The sequence below is a fragment of the Petromyzon marinus genome, chromosome 27, assembly GCF_048934315.1.
Source record: "Petromyzon marinus isolate PM22_M1 ecotype Great Lakes invasive population chromosome 27, UKy_Petmar_22M1.pri1.0, whole genome shotgun sequence".
In the NCBI taxonomy this organism is placed as follows: Eukaryota; Metazoa; Chordata; class Hyperoartia; order Petromyzontiformes; family Petromyzontidae; genus Petromyzon; species Petromyzon marinus.
In genome coordinates this window covers 1,535,506-1,554,804 of record NC_133693.1, presented here as the reverse complement: position 1 = coordinate 1,554,804, position 19,299 = coordinate 1,535,506, and the positions used below count along the sequence as shown (strand labels likewise).

At 51.6% G+C, this 19,299-nt stretch overlaps 1 protein-coding gene across 2 annotated transcripts in view; it reads right to left on the bottom strand.

Annotated features, from left to right (window-relative positions):
• The window catches only part of PXDN (peroxidasin), a 71,114-nt gene that overhangs the window by 7,836 nt on the left and 43,979 nt on the right, over positions 1-19,299 (bottom strand). For both annotated transcript variants that reach the window (XM_032961828.2, XM_076069998.1), the window contains 7 exons: positions 19,074-19,230; positions 17,971-18,079; positions 15,905-16,062; positions 12,811-14,314; positions 8,099-8,233; positions 5,285-5,493; positions 1,737-1,863 (listed from right to left, as the gene is read on the bottom strand). In XM_032961828.2, the coding sequence (XP_032817719.1) occupies positions 1,737-1,863; positions 5,285-5,493; positions 8,099-8,233; positions 12,811-14,314; positions 15,905-16,062; positions 17,971-18,079; positions 19,074-19,230 (2,399 nt within the window). The remainder of the gene's footprint in view (positions 1-1,736; positions 1,864-5,284; positions 5,494-8,098; positions 8,234-12,810; positions 14,315-15,904; positions 16,063-17,970; positions 18,080-19,073; positions 19,231-19,299) is intronic.

Sequence of the window (19,299 nt, the reverse complement as noted above, 5' to 3'; positions counted from 1 at the left end):
TGCAGGCTCCGGGGGCCTCTCGACGGCTCGTGCGGGTCAGCAGGACGTCTTTGAGTCCCAGCCGAGACGAGCCAACAACCTCGTCGTCGGCCACGCCAAACAACTCGTTGCGTCTGCAGCCCTCCAGATCCGCGTACCCGGGGACGCGTTCCAGCGCGTCGCGCCTCGGCGGAGGGGGACAACCTCGCCACGTGCCGCGTGACAGACGCGGTAAACTTAGCCGCCCTCGTTTGTCGTCTCTGCGTTGATGCCTGCCGGCGATTTTCGAGCCAAGTCCGCAACGCTTCGTTGCTCCAGCTACCACCACCACCCCATTGTTCAACAATCTGCAGAACCCGAGTGATTACAGTGAGATTAAAGGGTCCTTTACAACGCAGATGTCAGCTCGTAAATCACAATTAATTACGTGAAGCGGTCTTTTCCGCGAACACTTGTGCTTGTGTGCTTTTTTGGAGGCAGGATGTTTTACTTCTATCGGTGCACACTGCCATTGCGGGGGGGAGGGGGGTGATGAGGAATTGATGAAAGCAAAAGTTTCCTGCCAATGTCCTACATCCTCCGCCTTGCTGCCAGGATTACAGCATTCATTTTGGACCGAGCTGACCACGCTTTACACGCGATCATCATCATCGTAGCAAACATGAGGTTCAACGAACAACACACGTGAAAAATAAAAGTACACGTGTGTCTTTCCACATCCCATCGGCGCCGACGCGGCCTTCTGTGAGTTCATCTTGTCACTGGTTTTGACATTCAGCACCTCATCAGCTGAGTCAGGCTCGCTTGAACCAATGCCGGTGAACTGCAAGATGTATTAGCAACAACCGTCTCTCTGTTAGATCTGGCTCGAGCTTTCGACTCGCATTCATTCACGCATCCTTAACGTGTCAAAGCAATGCCACTCCGATATCGTTTCAGGGTTATCCACCTCTCTAGGGGTACCGACTTAGTTAATACTAATTATGTTAACACTGCATAATAATTATCAACTGCTTTACACTTGGCCGCAACCAGAGGGAGAGGCAGATTTAGAATTGTGTTTATGACCACGTGAGGGCCCATCGAGACGACAAGTCTATTTCAGGGGCGCCTGGGTCATGAAAACAAACACAAGTACAGAGCGGCTATAGCAAAGTAAGTCTACAGAACATGGTATTTGTCGACTCCCTCGTCTGCACAGTGAGGCCCTGTGTTGTGAAAGGCACGTTCTTGGGAAAGATGATGACAGTGAGATGGATGTTGATCTGATGATGATGATGATTATTATGTGTGCTGAATGTTAAAATTATTTCGCACCGTACGCAGCCAACCGTGATAATCGGAGGTGATGATGATACCTTTCAACCGAGATTTTCAATCTCAAGGGATTTTACTGGTGAAATATTAAATTAATTGAAAAAAATGATGATCTAATGATGCTTATTATGACGATGCTGACGATGCCCTTGATAATTATGATGTTAAAATGATGATAATGAAGATGACGACCATTATGATAAAATTATTATAAAATAATGACAATAACCGTCATGATGACCATGATGACAATCTAGTAATTCTGATCATGATGACCATGATCAAATCATAATGATGTATGTATGTTGAACTTCTTTCGCACCGTAAGTAGCCAACCGTGCTAATCAGAGGTGATCTAATACTGATGATGATCGAACAATGATGATGACGGTCGTGATGATCGACTGGCGATGATGTTAATGACGACGACGACGCCCCACCTGGCGGGCTGGTGCTTGCCCTGCCGCGTGTCTCTCTCCGGGCCCTCTCCGGGGAAGCTGAAGTGGGCGCTGCGTTTGCCCCGCTGGTGGAACCCCAGCGAGTGGAACTGGCCACGGCTCCTGCAGTCTGTCACAACGGTAAGGGCGGCTCGCGTCAGCCCTGCGGTACGGGGGTACCCGGGGTTCGAATTCATTGCCAACAGCCGGTGGGATGAACGGCAGGCGGGTTCCCGGACAGCACACGGACCGCCCCGACAGCCGGCTCACCGGCTGTCTTCGCGGCTTTCGATGGGCACCCTCAGCAAACGTGAGATAGCTGTTTCACCACCTCAAGGGATTTTGCAGGTGAATTTTTTTTTGTAATAAAAACAAATATATACCTCACGATGTTTTTTTTGTCGTACTGTACTGTGTAAACTGGGTATAAGCACAGTTTTGAGATGAGTAACACGTGCTTACATTGCACTCGTGGGGACAACGTTGACGGGCAGCTTCTGATACAAGCACACTGTGGATATGAACACACAGGGCCTTCCTCGCAAGGGCCGAGCTGACGTGTGTTTGCTGCTGTCGCATTGTACACCGTATATATCTACGTGCGGTGGTGCAGTAGTGCCATGATATCCATGACGGAATAATACTAATGATAATCATGTTAGTATTCTACTTTTTTTCACAAATGTACATACACGCTTGGCACATATACAGAGGCGCGGAAGTTCTGTGTGCGTAAATATATCTCTTGCACTTCATCAATCTGCCTTGACGGTGCAGCCTAAAGGATGGCGCTGTTCACCTGGGCTGTCAGGTTATGGCGTGTAGCCAATTTCAGCAACGCATCTTTGTGGCACGAGCCCAAACAATCTATTTAAAGCCCCTTTCTCGCCTGTCTCCACGCCACAAGTCTGCGAGCCCGCGCTGCACGGGGCCTGCCTGACAGATGACAAGATTCCGAGCAGCATGAAAAAAACATTCCGAATGAAATTCACTGGCATGGCGGCGTTCATGCGTATGGATTCAGCACATTAAAGTGATCAAGTGCGCATGCTTACATCAAAGCGGGCATTCCTTTGTAGCATGTTTCGGACAAAAGTGTAAATGTTGGGCGTCCTGATTATTTCGGAGAAATACATTTTTCTTGACAAACAGAATCGCGGCTTTTCTTGGGAAACTTGAGTGCAGCGCTTCATTTCGACCGGAACAGTCGAGGAACGCTCCTTTCTGAGAATTATTTTGGCAACGACGCAGCCGTCTCGGCGTCTTTTTGTCCTTCTGGTTCCCAATATTCCTAAAAAGCTGCTCACACGAGTGTAGTAGTAATACATGGTGTCACCACGTGGCCTCACGATGGATTGGCGTTCCTTGCACTCCCGTGGCAGTGCCATACGGCGATATCCCTACTCCAAGCCAGCTTAGCAGCGATCAGGCAATCATCGCGTGAAAAATCAACAACTTAATTTTATGAAAGAGTCAAAACAATTTGAATCCTAAACGGCAATTAAACAATGCTTAAAATGCATCCCTCACGAACAAATGTAGGCGTTTATTAATCTCAGCCAGGGCAAAGCCATTCATCAACTGGGCACGTCACAATCCGACTGGGTCGGTGGTTTGAAAGGTCGAGATGAAAGCAAGATAACCCCGTAGCCCTGCGCACCTTCGGAACACGGAGCATGCCCGCTACAAGTTACCGAGAACCAAACGTTAGAAAGGAAAACAACATTGTTTTCAGAATAGTAAGTTAAAATGTCACAGGCTAATGCACTTGTTTTAAAATATGTATGCAAGTTCGCGCTAAAACGTTCAAGTGTCGCCTTTTTTTTATCCTTTGAAGATCTCAAGCGATGCACAGCAGCTCGCAGTCGCTCCCTCCATCTGCGTTGTATTATATCTCGATTATTTTTTCTGATAAAAAGGGAGCGAAAAAGTTCAGCGTGTTGAAACTGTGACGACGAAAAAAAAAAGCACGTAAAAGTGTCAGACAGAGCAGGAGGAGTTACTCGAATAACCTGACAGTAACAGATTTCACTGGAATTAAAAAAAAAGTCAAAAATAGAACAAAGGTGCAAAATTTGAAGCTCGTTTGCATACCGTTGCGATGAAACCCACGCTGCATTCATTTTTTTGTCAGCGAGAAAGAACCACAAATTTGGAGCGCTGCACCTGCCCGCTCACGCCACTGATGGATCGAGGGCCTCCATTAGAGGGCATTCAAGAGAGCCCCTCTCGAGGGTGTTTGGCCTACTCTTCCACGCTGGTCAGACGCCTTGGAAAAGGTGGGAGTACCCGCACGTGAGCCCACCTCACGCTACCTGCCGATCGACCGACTGTGCAGGAGCCATGTATGCGCGGGTATATTTGTGTGTAACTCTGTTGAACTTCTTTCCCACCGCAAGTAACCAACCGTGCTAATCGGAGGCATTTGAGAGACTTGCCCATTCCAACTTCCGCACTGGGAGCTGAAACCAACAACCTTAGCATTGCAGCATGACAACATCCTCAATAACTACACCAGTGAAATGAAATCCACTTTTTTTAAGTTGCTGACTTGAATTCCCCCCCCCCCCCCCAAGAATTCTCAATATTATGCTTCTTTAGTGTTCAGCATACATTTGATAACAGTTGCTGGAAACAAAACAAGAAAGAAGCTCAATACGAACAAAAAATAGACACGCGCTCACAGTCCCGCTTTATCAGCTTGTCGTGTGCACTCCCACATACACCACACAATACTTGCCGTGGTGCTTAATAAACAAAATAGTTTGAATACTGAACGAAACTTTACGGATAGGAATTACATCCTCTGCAATAATAATGCAGATGCACAGCATTTATGTACAGCATAGCACAGCTCATTATCAATCCACTGCTTGTTGAAGGCCTCCCCCATGACATGTGGGTCACAGCAACTGTTAGTCCATACTTCACCAAGCTGGTCAATGCAGAGTGAGGTGCCGGGGGAGGGGAATCGAGCTCGGGCTGCCGTGGCCAATAGCGCGGCGTGCAAACCGCTGCTGGCACTGCTCCCTGACGCTGATGTACGTCTTCATCAAATAATAACGTGGCGTTGCAGCCCACGCTCGGCCACTTTCACAATGATGATGGCTGCGATGCCACCGGAGCCGTCACTGGTAACCAAACAGCGCCGCCGTCATCGCGGGCACTCTCAGCGCCGCGCCCGGACGGTCCCGGCCCCGGTCAATCCCAAAACCACGACGTCGCCAGGTGCTCCTGGCGGTGCCCCTCTCGGCACCGGGCCCCAGGGCTGCCGTGATGCGCCGATGCCGCTACACGCCGTACGATACGATATCGAAGACGATCCTATCCGGGATGGGTAATCCTGCCCGGCTCATAATCCTCCCGCCCCGGTGAACCCGCGAGTCGCAACGATGACCGGCGCCGAAGCGTCGGCGGTCAACGTAGCCGACACCGGTCACGTCGCGCGCATCGGTGCCGTATCGCGCCGCCAAAAACAAGACAACACGTCACGGCAACAACGCTCCCGGGGCAGCTACGGAATCCCCGGGGATGGGTCGGGCGGCGGTCACCTTCGCAGCAGTCCTGCCAGAGGCGCAGGTCGACGCGGGGGATGTCCTGGCAGCCCACGTAGCCGTGCGGGAACTCGGCGACGGCGAAGACGTCGCGCTGCACACGCTCGATGCTGTCGCCGTTGTCGCACAGCACGCGCGCCAGCGACGCCTGCCGCAGCTGCGTCAGCTGCGCCGGCGTGAACACGCCGGGGTTCTCGTACCAGAACCTGACTCGCGCACGCACCACAAGCGCAGCCAAGGCCTGGAGGTCGGTCAACCGCCGCGGCGGACGCGCAGGTGACGGTGCAGCACCCGCCCGCTCGCCCGCTCGCTCGCTCGCGCCGCTGACGTTAGAGGCCTCGCTGCTGTTTGTTGTCCTGCCCCCGAATCGAACTGGCGACCTCTGGATTGCAAGCCCAGTGTGTTGACCTGTACAATGGCACGAGTAATGACAGGGCTTCACCTTTCCCATTGCCTCGTTTTTACAACGCCAAACTACGTACGCCACCTTAGCAGTTGCACTCACGTGTCGTTTTTTTTCTCATTCCGAAATTGACCATCAAAATTCTCGACAGCCATCGTGACGGCACGCTGCCAACCACCGCTGTGCGGATGGGGCGGTAAAAGCGTGCTTCTGGGGGAGAGCGCTGCTCAGAAAATATTCGCTGCTGTGCTTGCAAACCGTACACAACGAAAAGGCCACTGAGTGGAGAGGAAGCCCAGAAGCTGGCAGCAAAGTTTCTCAGCCAACGTTTCTAATGCGCATCAGGCGCAAGAATGCCGAGCCACATCGCTCTGAAGAAATGCGGAGACCGAGCACGAAGGTTTAAAGAAAAAACAACCCTCAAATTTAGCCACGGGAAAAGGTGCGTGTGTGTGTGCGTGTGTGCGCGTGTGTGTGCGTGTGTGTGCGTGTGTGCGCGTGTGTGCGCGTGTGTGCGTGTGTGCGCGTGTGTGCGCATGTGCGCGTGTGTGTGTGCGCATGTGTGTGCGTGTGTGCGCGTGTGTGCGTGTGTGCGTGTGTGTGCGCATGTGCGCGTGTGTGTGTGCGCATGTGTGTGCGTGTGTGCGCGTGTGTGCACGTGTGTGTGCGCATGTGTGTGCGTGTGTGCGCGTGTGTGCGCGTGTGTGCGTGTGTGTGTGCGCATGTGTGTGCGTGTGTGCGTGTGTGCGCGTGTGTGCAAAAGGGTTATTTACCCCCCCTCCCCGCCTATGTCTACTCAATGGTGCACCACAGCTATTTCTTGGGTGTGGAAGAGTAGGCCAAATTCTCTCTAATAATGATGGATTCTCTAGAGCTCCCTTGAGTGAAGGCTGTCCCGACAGCAGTGACATGAGCAAGTCGCTGCAGGGCTGCACCTTTATATATTTTTTGCATGGCTGAGTTAACTGCAGCGGTGTATGGCGGTCCACCGATGTGCTTGGAAACCACTGACAAGGCCGACCCTTAAGTTGTTTTGCATATTTAAGTTCTGAATTGTGCCAAAAAACGAGTTACATATGTTCACTGCTGTGCAAGTCAATTGCACAGCGGTGAACACTGATGCTACCAATACTGCATCCCAATTTTGGATAAATAAAAAAAAAACCTAAATTGGATTGAATAATATGTCGGGTATTAACCCAAAACCTTTGAAGTCAAAATCTAATTAATTCCCGAGGTAGCGATGATTGAAAAAACACGTAGTTTTATATCTAACAGTCGGTGTGAAAATGGATGTTAACTTGTTTGTGAATGTTGTTGACTCATTGTTCTGTGGATTGATTTGATGTTGATTAAAAACATCTTTTTAATTTAACGATTTTAATAATATAACTAATTTTAATTTTTTTTATAACATTCTCAAAACTTTTTTGAATAATCAAATTATGAATAACTCAGCTGAATATTAAACACTGGTCACTGTTTAAGGCTAGGGACATAGTCATAATATACTGTTGGGGAAAGCTCTTTTAGCAAGCACCTATAAAGGCCGGCACGCACACCACGCCCGACCACCTTTGTCTCCCCGATGGTGATGTTTACACATTGTACCAGGTACTCATTTTAGCCTGAGTCAACATAGGGGAGGCCCAAGATTGTTTCAGATAATCGTCACTTGTCTCGACCATGAGCAGGAATGGAAATCAGGTTGTCGGGTAAATCACGGAGCGTGAACCCCTGTGCTACCGCTCCCAATTAAAGCAAGGAACACAGCGGGGCCAGACTCACACTTCCTTGACAAATCGGCTACCTTGACAAAGCAGCTAAAACCCAGAGCCCTGGGAATGCAAGTGCCCTTGTAGGCCGACGGAGATATTGGCATTCTTTCTCCAAAAAAGCAGACAAAAAGGAACACGTTTATCCACAACGTGAAACAAATGCCTTACTAACACCCCGTTCACTAGAGGATTGGATGCATGACCTCTCTCTGTATTGTCGCCTTAGTAACCTGGGGACGGAGGGGGTGTGGAGGCTGGGGCGTGGGGAACAGTGATCTGGATTGGGCAGGGGGCTGCTATACCAAAACTATAATCGAGCGACCTGACCACAAATGACAGCTCAACGAAGTGGCCTATCATGTGGAAATTTATAGCAGCAAAATACTCTGAATGCACGTTGATTCTAAATGCGGAGGGGAAAACCGGAGGACCCGGAGAAAAATCCACACGACCGCGGAGAGACACGCAAACTCCAAATATGCAGCAGGCGTCATGGTGTGCGATCGACCCCACAACCTCCTGTATACCAGGCAAGGTAGTTAACACTTCGTCACGGTCGCGGTCCACTGGTAGCCACGAACGCGCACGTGGGGGTTTGCGAGACGTGTGGTGGCTGGCCTGCGTGCGTACCGGTCGCCGTCGCGCAGGCGCTGGAACTGCGTGAGGAGCAGGCACAGCAGCGTGGGGCCCAAGCGCGTGCCGGGGACGAGCTCCTCCACCATGAGCGCGGGGAAGAGGTCGATATTCTGAGGCGTCCCGTAGAGCCTGCCGCCACCACCAAACACGCACGCACGCACGCGTGTCACGCTGGCGCACGGGGACCGGAAGAAGATATCGCGCCCGTTGGGAAACCGTGCAGCGGTCTAAGACATATAAAGGCGGCGGCTACGAGCGTCGCCTTTCCAGGCTCGTTCACCTCTCGTGAAGGTGCCCGCAGTGATGCGCGGTGAAAGCTTCAGGGATCAAAAGCTCAGCTACGATAGTGGACCGCACTTTCATGAAGAGTTTCTAGCCGTGAAGTAGAAACAACTAGATCAGAATTGACTTGCGAGTCTGTGAGAACACAGAAGTTGAGCCGTTGCTGCTGCTGCTGTATGAGACAGAGTGCTGGTCCGGGAGCAAGACAGACGAGAGGAAGATTTATTCCTGGGGAAATGGGCTGCCTGAGATTAACCTTTACTGTTTCGAGGTTCCTAAGATCAGGATCTAATCACGTCTATCTGGGTCAACGACCCAGGAAATATTTCTGCACCCGACATACGGCCTTCAGTATAGCTCTCGCTCTGGCTGTAGCTAAAGGTCACGTGCCACCGTACTGGTCGACTCGCGACCGAGAAGAAATTCAGTGGGAAACGAAGCCTTGAGCTAAAATTTAAGAATGAAGAAAATAAAGGAGACCTGAACAGAAAGCGACTATTCGGGCAGAAGGTCTGGACAGAATTCACCGCGTTTGGCAACCACGCACATTTGAGGAGGGAAAGAAGAACGCAGGGAGGCAGAGAACCGGACGGACGTGGTAAAGAAAGATTCCATATCAACACGACTAAAATTATCTGAAGCAGTGAGACTGATTCAACACAGGAGCCAGTGCAAGGCGTTCAGTCAGCCCTATCGTGGCTGGCGAGTGGACGAAGTGGAACTGAAGGAGGAGGAGGAAGGGAGCTCGTTGCAAGCTGCTAGCAGGCGGCAGAGCAATGGGTGGTGGTGAACCCTTGCGCCAAGGACGGCGCTGTGATTGTGATGCCAAATGAGGGAGCGCGGAGTGCCATGGAAACCGGGTGATTGGGAGCAATTAGTGAGCGCAAGGTCGCAGGCCCCAGATCACGAGGCAGCGCACGCAAACCGCGACTTAAACTTCTGTGCTCGATCTGCTTGCACGAAAATTCACACCATTTTATTCGCCGTTGTTGTTGTTAGGGACAGCCTGTTACACACCTTCACGAAATGTGCTTTTGTTTTCTCTTTGGTTTATTTCGTTCACTTCAGGTTATGCGATTTGAGCCAATCCGTTCCTGGGGCCAACGGTGAAAGAAATCTCAAACGCTGAGAGCAACGAACACACTATTTCAATCGACCCTGCCACATTTGTCAAAGAACCCCGCAACACTGCCATGCACTGAAGTGGAGGGTTGTAATCTGCGTAAATGTCAGTAGTCGTGTTCATGTCGAAATCCCTCCACTGCACCCGCTGCCTCAAGTGGGCTGGTTTTATTTATCGAGTGCTTTATTCTTCTTCTTCTTCTTCAAATGCGCATAACCGGTGCTCATCTCCTGTCTACAGCCCTGAGCCAGTGATGGAAATTCCACATTCCTATGACATGGGATGAGTCTCTACCACATGACAACCACTGTTGATTTCCCCACCAAGCGCTACTCGTTGTATAAACTAAACCAGAAAAATCTTTACCGGGTCAGGCCCCATTGAGCTATGTCGCTCTTTTTCAGATGCGACCTGGCCACTAATGATAGCCGAACAAAATGGCTCATCGCGTGGAAATGTCTAGCAGCTAAATACTCTAAACGTGCGTTGATTCTAAATGTGGAAGGAAAAACAGGAGGACCCAGAGAAATATCCACGCGACCACGGGGAGAGAATATAGAGGCATCGGGGTCAAACCCACGACCTCCCGTAGACCTGGCGAGGTAGTTAACATCTCGCCACCGTGGCACCCTCATGGACCCCAGTGGAAAGAGGGGGCTGTGTTGCACCCCCCCCCCCCCAACCAAGATTTGAATTGAGTATAGGTTTTCCCCTTTTTTCTGGCAACAAAACAGACGTCAAGATGTTCAAACACCAAACGGTGTTAGATCAGAGCACGCCTTTTGGCGTCTTCTGGTCTAACACCGTTTTGAAACTAGGAAAAAAAAGCTGTCTCTGGTGTGGACCAATCAGTTTCAAAGACAATGCATATATTATACTCTTTGTGTCTTTATGCATTAAATCTTTATGTCAAGATTTAATGCATATATTATTATGCATTAAATCTGCATTGTGGTTAATACAGACATGATTCCTTGTAAAAGGATTCAACGTAAAAGGATTCAACCTAACACCTGTTTTGTTGCCAGAAAAAAGGGGAAAACCTATTCTCATATTTTGGAACTGGCAAAGGAGGTTCCATGATGTAGGATTTTAATTGGTAATCTTGGTAACACTTCGCTTGCGAGCTACCCGCTCCACCGCTGAGCCAGCCGGCCAGTTTTGCCACAACGTGGGCGGTGCGTAGGGCAGTGCAGCCGGGGCTCCGTGGAGTCCGCGAAGCAAAATCCACACAGAGGCCATTGGACGCGTGCCCAGTGAGCTGGCAGAGTGATCCCGGCCCTCCCGTCACGCGTGCTCCACTTCCCTTACAGTGAGGGAAAAAACGTATTTGATCCCCTGCTGATTTTGTAAGTTTGCCCACTGACAAAGAAATGATCAGTCTATAATTTTAATGGTAGGTTTATTTGAACAGTGAGAGACAGAATAACAACAACAAAATCCAGATAAATGCATGTCAAAAATGTTATAAATTGATTTGCATTTTTACGAGGGAAATAAGTATTTGACCCCTCTGCAAAACATGACTTAGTACTTGGTGGCAAAACCCTTGTTGGCAATCACAGAGGTCAGACGTTTCTTGTAGTTGGCCACCAGGTTTGCACACATCTCAGGAGGGATTTTGTCCCACTCCTCTTTGCAGATCTTCTCCAAGTCATTAAGGTTTCGAGGCTGACGTTTGGCAACTCGAACCTGTAGCTCCCTCCACAGATTTTCTATGGGATTAAGGTCTGGAGACAGGCTAGGCCACTCCAGGACCTTAATGTGCTTCTTCTTGAGACACTCCTTTGTTGCCTTGGTCGTGTGTTTTGGGTCATTGTCATGCTGGAATACCCATCCACGACCCATTTTCAATGCCCTGGCTGAGGGAAGGAGGTTCTCACCCAAGATTTGACGGTACATGGCCCCGTCCATCGTCCCTTTGATGCAGTGAAGTTGTCCTGTCCCCTTAGCAGAAAAACAACCCCAAAGCATAACGTTTCCACCTCCATGTTTGACGGTGGGGATGGTGTTCTTGGGGTCATAGGCAGCATTCTTCCTCCTCCAAACACGGCGAGTTGAGTTGATGCCAAATAGCTCCATTGTGGTCTCATCTAACCACAACACTTTCATCCAGTTGTCCTCTGAATCATTCAGATGTTCATTGGCAAACTTCAGACGGGCATGTATATGTGCTTTCTTGAGCAGGGGGACCTTGTGGGCGCTGCAGGATTTCAGTCCTTCACGGCGTAGTGTGTTACCAATTGTTTTATTGGTGACTATGGTCCCAGCTGTCTTGAGATCATTGACAAGATCCTCCTGTGTAGTTCTGGGCTGATTCCTCACCGTTCTCATGATCATTGCAACTCCACGAGGTGAGATCTTGCATGGAGCCCCAGGCCAAGGGAGATTGGCAGTTCTTTTGTGTTTCTTCCATTTGCGAATAATCGCACCAACTGTTGTCACCTTCTCACCAAGCTGCTTGGCAATGGTCGTGTAGCCCATTCCAATCTTGTGTAGGTCTACCATCTTGTCCCTGACATCCTTGGAGAGCTCTTTGGTCTTGGCCATGGTGGAGAGTTTGGAATCTGATTGATTGATTGATTGCTTCTGTGGACAGGTGTCTTTTATACAGGTAACAAGCTGAGATTAGGAGCACTCCCTTTAAGAGTGTACACCTAATCTCAGCTCGTTACCTGTATAAAAGACACCTGGGAGCCAGAAATCTTTCTGATTGAGAGGGGGTCAAATACTTATTTCCCTCATTAAAATGCAAATCAATTTATAACATATTTGACATGCGTTTTTCTGGATTTTGTTGTTGTTATTCTGTCTCACACTGTTCAAATAAACCTACCATTAAATTATAGACTGATCTTTTCTTTTTCAGTGGGCAAACGTACAAAATCATCAGGGGATCAAATACTTTTTTCCCTCACTGTACATGTCCTCTCTCACGTAATAATATTACAAATTAAAACAAACCCTCGAGATTGTGTGCTGTGTTCGGCCAGCTTTCTACAACATTAATCTATATAAGAAGGAAAAAAGAAACCCCTGCCATTAATCAAGTCGTAACGGAGAAATATTATATTTCAAGTGTCATCTGCAACATAAGCAAACAATTAGCTTGAAACACAATTGCATTTGCTTAGCTCCACGAAACTACGGCCACGCAATTTATCGATAGAAATTCGAGGAACGGACTCTGTGACCATTGATCAAAGACACGCCAATTAGCGCGACGTGCAGCTTGTTATTAGTGGCAATGCAATTAGGATATCAATTTCCAATAAGTAAATGAAGCGGTGAATGACAGTACCTCCGTAGCTTTTCCCGTATGTGCGGGTTCCGGATCTCGTTGCGCAAGTCCTCGAAGTCGCGGGCCGACGTGAGGTTGCAGAAGACCCTGTAGTCGTTGTAGGGCGGGATGCCGTGGTCCCGGCCACGTTGGATGTTGGTGGCCGCCAGGTCCAGCGCGACGGTGTGAGCCATGAAGAACAACCGCTCCGTCAGCTCCGTGTTGAGCAGCTCGGACGGGACCCTCATCTTGCCGGGGACGGCAAACATCCCGCGCAGCAGGGGGTCGATGCCGCCCTCGTTGACGATGCGGTACGGCGAGAAGAACGCCCTGTGGAGGGGCAGGTTCCCCTGGGGGATGGGCTGGAAGGAGTCGTCGAGGCGGTAGAGCACGGGGTTGATGAGCGTGTGGCCGAAGCGGAAGGCGGCCGTGGCGAAGGCGTTGAAGATGCCCACGTTGACGTTGGGGTCGTAGCCCCGGTAGTCGCCGAGGCGCTTCGTGCCGACCTCGCCCAGGATCTTGGGCAGCCAGTGGGCGTAGGTGACGTGCTGCACGAGCGCGCCCACGACCTTGCGCGCCTCGTGGTAGACGGCGTCGCCGTCCCAGTGCGGGTTGAGCCGCAGCAGCTCGGCGGCGACGCGGTTGTGCTCGCGGAACCACAGCGTGTGCATGGCCGTGAGGCCCAGCTGCTCGTTGGAGCGCTGGTCGCCCGCCAGGAAGCACGGCACGGGGCTCTCGTTCTCGTCCCGCATGCACTCGGTGGGCGGGCCCGTGGCGAAGGGCAGCAGCGCCTTGCCCGAGCGCTGCACGAGGCCCCGCCTCAGCGAGCCGCGACGGCCGGCCAGGTCGCGCAAGTCGCGCGACTCGCGCTCCGAGCTCCCGTACACGTTGGAAGCGTCGATGTACGAGGTCAGCTGGTTGATCTGCTCGCGCGGGTGCACGGAGTTCATGAGCAGCGAGGTCATGCCACTGCCGCACACGGGGCTGGAGCGCGCGAAGAACATGCAGCGCGCGTCGCGCGCCCTGCGGTCGTCGGGCGGGATCGCGATGGGGAAGCACGGCGGGTCGTTGGTGCAGACGGCGCCGCAGGGCCGCCCGTCGGAGAAGCGCGACTGGCTGAGCGCAGCCACCGTCAGGTCGAGGTCGTGGTCCAGGAACTGCCCCCACTGCATGAGGATGTGCGTGTAGCGATCGTCCGGCGTGACGCTCTCCGTGCCGATCATGGCGGTGGACACGAGGCGAGGCTGCGGCAGCGGGAAGCCGTTGACGGGCGCCTCGGGCGTGAAGCCGCGCGGCCGGTTGAGGCCGTTCTCGTACACGGGCTTGAGGAGGCGCTCGAAGGGCGTGAGCGACGCGCCCCACATTGGGTGCTGCAGGTTGTTGCAGGTGCCGTCGTGCGTGCGGTACTTCTGGTGGAAGCAGATGTCCGAGCAGTTGTCGGAGCGGCGGTGCGCGGTGCAGCCCGACAGGTTCGCGATGAGATTCAGGTAGCGCGGCGACACCAGGTCGTTGTACCTGTACAGCGCTGCCAACACGCGCGGCGGCACGGCACGCGCCGGTGACGCGAGCGCTCGCGTCGTACGCACAGCACGGCGGCTGCGTTAACCAAAATGTAAACCCCGGGCCACGTGTGCTTGGGGCATTTAAAATGTTATTAAAACCATATCGCAACATCACCCCCACCCCCCTACCGGAGGTCTGCACCCGTCAGTGCAACAGCAATTTTGTGATATCCTTGCGCTATAAGAATGGCGCCAATACCAGGCGTGAGGATTCAAGGTAGGATAAGAACACACTTGCGATGTGCGGTGCTCGTCTGTCACAAAAGGCACAAAACTGTTTTAAGACTCAACCTTGTTCCACTGTGACAATAGGGCGGTCCAAATGGCCTACACTCATACATTAGGCCACAGAGTCTAAGACACAATAGAGGTGTTAATTCTGCAGCATTTTAAATGCAACCCCATAAAATACCAAACACCGCTGATGGATAAAAAGTACACACAGTTAACGTCTGCACTGCACGCAAGATTCACCCTGCTATTTTGAAAGCCAAGTGAGTTAACTAACACACCCAGGGGGTTAAACAAAGCAACATCAACACGAGGTCACGAGTAACTCGGGCACTCACTGCACAGCCCTCAATGCTAACTCACGGGGTATGCGGAAAGAACAACTTTACATTTAAAACGGTTTTTTTTTGCACCGCGTAAATCTCCCAGCAGGGAGTTCATCTCGAGCGCAATCCACGGCGCTTGCATTACACAGCCCAGGTTGTCACCTGCCCTGCTTTTTAACTTCTTGTTCAACTTCCTGTTGAGGCAGCTGCTACTCTGACAAATCTCTTGAGTCGTCCCAGGGCGTTAATAGTCCCTAAGTTATTTGTCAGTTGCGTATTAATAACAATAATACACAGCTCATGACGATTCGCATTCATATGTAGTTCCCCCCTATTTGGGTTAAAATTCAAGTATATTTTATTTAACTAGGTGAGAACCCAAGAGACCAGGAGAGAGTCTCGTTTGTTAGACTAACGCGAGGTTACCAAAATTACAAAAGGAATAAAACAAAGTACAGCCTGGGGAAGTAAATCGATCATTCGACAGAAGACAACTCTGCATTGCAGAACAAATATGTTTCCTACAATGTAAGTAGGCTGGGACAGATTACTTTTAACCGTTTGGTAGAACAAAATATTTCGGATTTTCGTACCTTGGAGGTGGCAACCCCATGGTAATAATAACATTTATGCATTGTTTTTGACAGCCTTCCCTTTTCGCGATCACGTCTACAAAAGTGCTTTAGACGAGATGAACAACTACATCTCGTGTCAACCCAAATACTGGAAGGGTACCCCCAGTGGCAGCTGTCCCTACGTGGAAACAAAGTGACTTGGCACCTGGCCTGCAAGCGGGCATCAGTCTGCCAGCAGGGGGGCGATGATCGCTGCTGTGTGTAATTCCTCTTTGGTAATTTGCGGCTAATAATTTCGAATTGGCCGCTCGTTGACGATGACTTCAGGAGATCTTCAACGTCCACCGTGAGTATTTTTTACGGTCGGTACACGCGCGGGAATAACCAGGGCGGCCTGCCCGCTTCGAACCGCGCCACTCACTGGTGCCGTTGGCGTCGACCGTGAGGCCGTTGCCCACGTGTTCCTGGATGAGCTGCAGCGTGCGCTCGAAGATCTCCCCGGCGCGCGCCTGCTCCACCGTGTAGGGGTCGCGCGGGTAGCGGAAGAGCGCCAGCAGGTCGCTGGGGCTGTGGGGCTGCCTGGGGGGGGGGGGGGGGGGCACCGCACCGCACGCCCCACCGGGAATCACCGATGTTAAACTCATCAGGCGCAGGTCACGAGCGAGAGCATGACGCTCGACGAGAGGCCGAAGCGGGGGTACGCTCGCAGTAACATCGGAACGCGTGCGTTTATTCTGGGGAGAGCGCCGCCTCTTAGAATCGTATCGTATCCTCGGGGGTCTTTGACACAATTTTCATCCCTTAGCAAAAAATTGAGGGTGCGTCTTATAATCCGGTACGTGGCGTCCATTACCCCCCACGGCCACTTCCACCATTGCTGTATTCTCCGGAGTTTCGGAAGCACACACTTGTTTCCCACTTCCCCTAGAAGCTGCATTATCTGGAGATTTTTTTTCTTCAAAAAGTCTAAAAAGTTTTGGATTTGTCTAACAGTCCAAAGCATCTAGCAGTCACGGAGGACACGGAATGTACGTAGAGCCCTTTGTGAATCCACCGCTGGATGAAGGCCTCCCCATGCCGTGTCTGTCCATGAGGGTTGATTGACCATACTTTACCAGACAGGGTGTGCACACAACCTAGCTATCATGGTGAACCTGGATACTCTGCTGAAGCCTGGTTATTTTTACTCATGATGACTGTTTCTCATTCAGAGTTCTTGCTAGATCTGGTGTTTGTGACATAGAGCACATTTGTGGTTGGGAAACGAAATTAACGAGTATTGTCACCACCGAGCAAACTGCAATTCTTAACAGACGTTTATGGATATTATTATAATCATTGAAAACAAGAGTCACGATTCGGGCGTTACTTTTTTTTACTTTTCAGTGAAGCATTTGAACCCGTATGCTGTAAACATTCCCATCAGAAAAGAATTCAGCCGTGGTTTTTCCATACTTTTTTTTCTTTCAAAGCTCCCAAAGGTTTTATTGTTCGCATGCGGGCTGCGTGTTAATTCACAAAGCAGGCCGCCGTGTCGTGCAGACGTTTCCCGAATCGAGCCCTCCCATGAAACGTCCGAAGCAGCGACGTGCCTCCCCCCGGTGAATTGTTGCGCCGCCTCATTGAGCCCGATCGAACAATTGTTTGGGGAGAATCCGCAAGGACCGACCTCTGACCTCAGGCGTGACGGACTCTGCTTGCACTCGCCGACAACAGATTTCTCTGTGAGCCGCACGCTAAATAAAAAAAAAACGGGCCCATGTCCGTTTTTTAGCGATTCATTAGGCGGCGCCCACCCGCCATCCCCCTTGACGCGGGGAACACTGCCGCGGTTGTCGGGAAGCCGTTCTTCAGCTAAACGCGCCATTTCATTCGTTATGCATTTTCCATCGCGGCCAGCGGAGTACTCACCGCAAAACCTCGTTGAGACTCAACACACCTGTCAACCAAATTTTAGAGATGTTTTTAAACACTGTCTTTATATATATTTTTTTTACTTTAAGGCCGCAGTGTTGTTGACAAGTGTCAACTACATCACAATTTGATGCAAAGCCATCGATTTAGTTACGATAACTTCACATGCAGTGGCATTTGACATCAGAACCCTTGTCAGTGTACCTATTCAGAATCAGAACATTTATTTATACTGGAGGAATCCGATGAGCTATAACAATCTTTTTCACAGTAGGGGCAGGTCAGAACGTTCTGGACAATCGTCACCCTGTATGTTTCACGTGTCTGTAACTTCATACCAATCGTACGATTTGCTTCGTTGCTCCACTGCATGTTATTAGTTTTATTTCTGTCACTTTGGCGAGCCGGCAACCTTTGGCCCCTGCTGTTCTCGCCTGTTTAAACACATCAACTCGAAACTTCCCTCGCCCAGAGAAACGTTTGGGCACGGGGCGAGTGCAGCCCTCGAGAACGCGGTGCCCCTTCCCTGCCCAACCCGGGGGCACCGCTGGGGACGCTGCGGGGGCACGGCACCTGCCAAAGAGCGCGCGGCGCGTTGAGTTGATGGCGCTGTCCACGCTGTGGATCGCCTGCTGGACGGAGCGCTCCACGAAGCTGTCCCCGCTGCGGCTTCTCTCCGCCACTGGCGCGGCCGCGCGGCGAGTGAACGCACACACGGACGCACAAACACACACACAAACACAAACACATGCGCAACACACACACAGACACAACACACACGCAACACACACACAAACACACATGCACATACACATAAACACACACAACACACAAACACACACGCAACACACACACAAACACACAACACACATACAAACACATAAACACACACGTAAACATACAAACAGACATACACACAAAAAGACAAAGATCTCTCGTATAGCCTTAGCAGACTGTTGGGGCAAGTTCTGTTAGCGAGCACCTATGAAGGCCGGCACGGCACACGAGGAGGTGGGTGGCCAGCACCACGCCCGGCCGCCTTCGTCTCCCTAGTGGCAATGTTTTTACACACCGTACCAGGTACTCATTTGAGGCTAAGTCGACCTATGGGAGGCCCAGGGCCAGTTCAGATAATCGTCACCGGTGTTGGCCGTGAGCGGGAATCGAACCCGGGCCACCGGGTTTGTAGCGAAGCGTAGCGCTAACCGCTACACCACCGCTCCCCCACACCAGCACCACCACACATGCACGGAGACGCGTGCACGCACACACAGACAGGGTTTAAAAACTGCCGACGCACACACTCCACCCGGCGCGTTAGTGGCGCATGCACCGCTGAGCTTCCATCGACATTTCAATGCACACAGAGCTCGGAAGATGAAATACGCTCACACAACGCTGCGCATCGAAATCCGCGCCGTGCGGGTGGAAGGCTCGTCGCCTGCACGGTACATTTCCTCCCCGCCTACCCCCCCACCCCGCTCCCCTGCCCACCGCCTACGTGTTAGGGTACCATCAAAATGCAGGGCCGACGTTTGACTTCGGCATCACAGCCGCCGCGCATTGCAATCGCGACGGCAGCTGTCAGCCGCCGCCACGGAATTGTGCGCCCCTGAGCGACGTCGGCGCCAGGAGGGGGGTGACGGTGGGGGCTGGTGCTCACTCGAGGGCGCTACCTGTGACGGACAGCAGCATGCTGGTGGACGCGTGGCCGATGCTGTTGCGCGCGATGCACTCGTAGCGGCCCTGGTCCGCGGGCCCCGCGTCCCGGATCTCCAGGTAGCCCTCGGCGCTCACGTGGAACTTTCCGCTCTCCGTTATATGCACCCCGTCCTGCCGGCGACGATGGACAGTCGCGGGGAGGGCGTTACCGCGCGGGGGTTTTTTCCGCGGCTCGCGCTG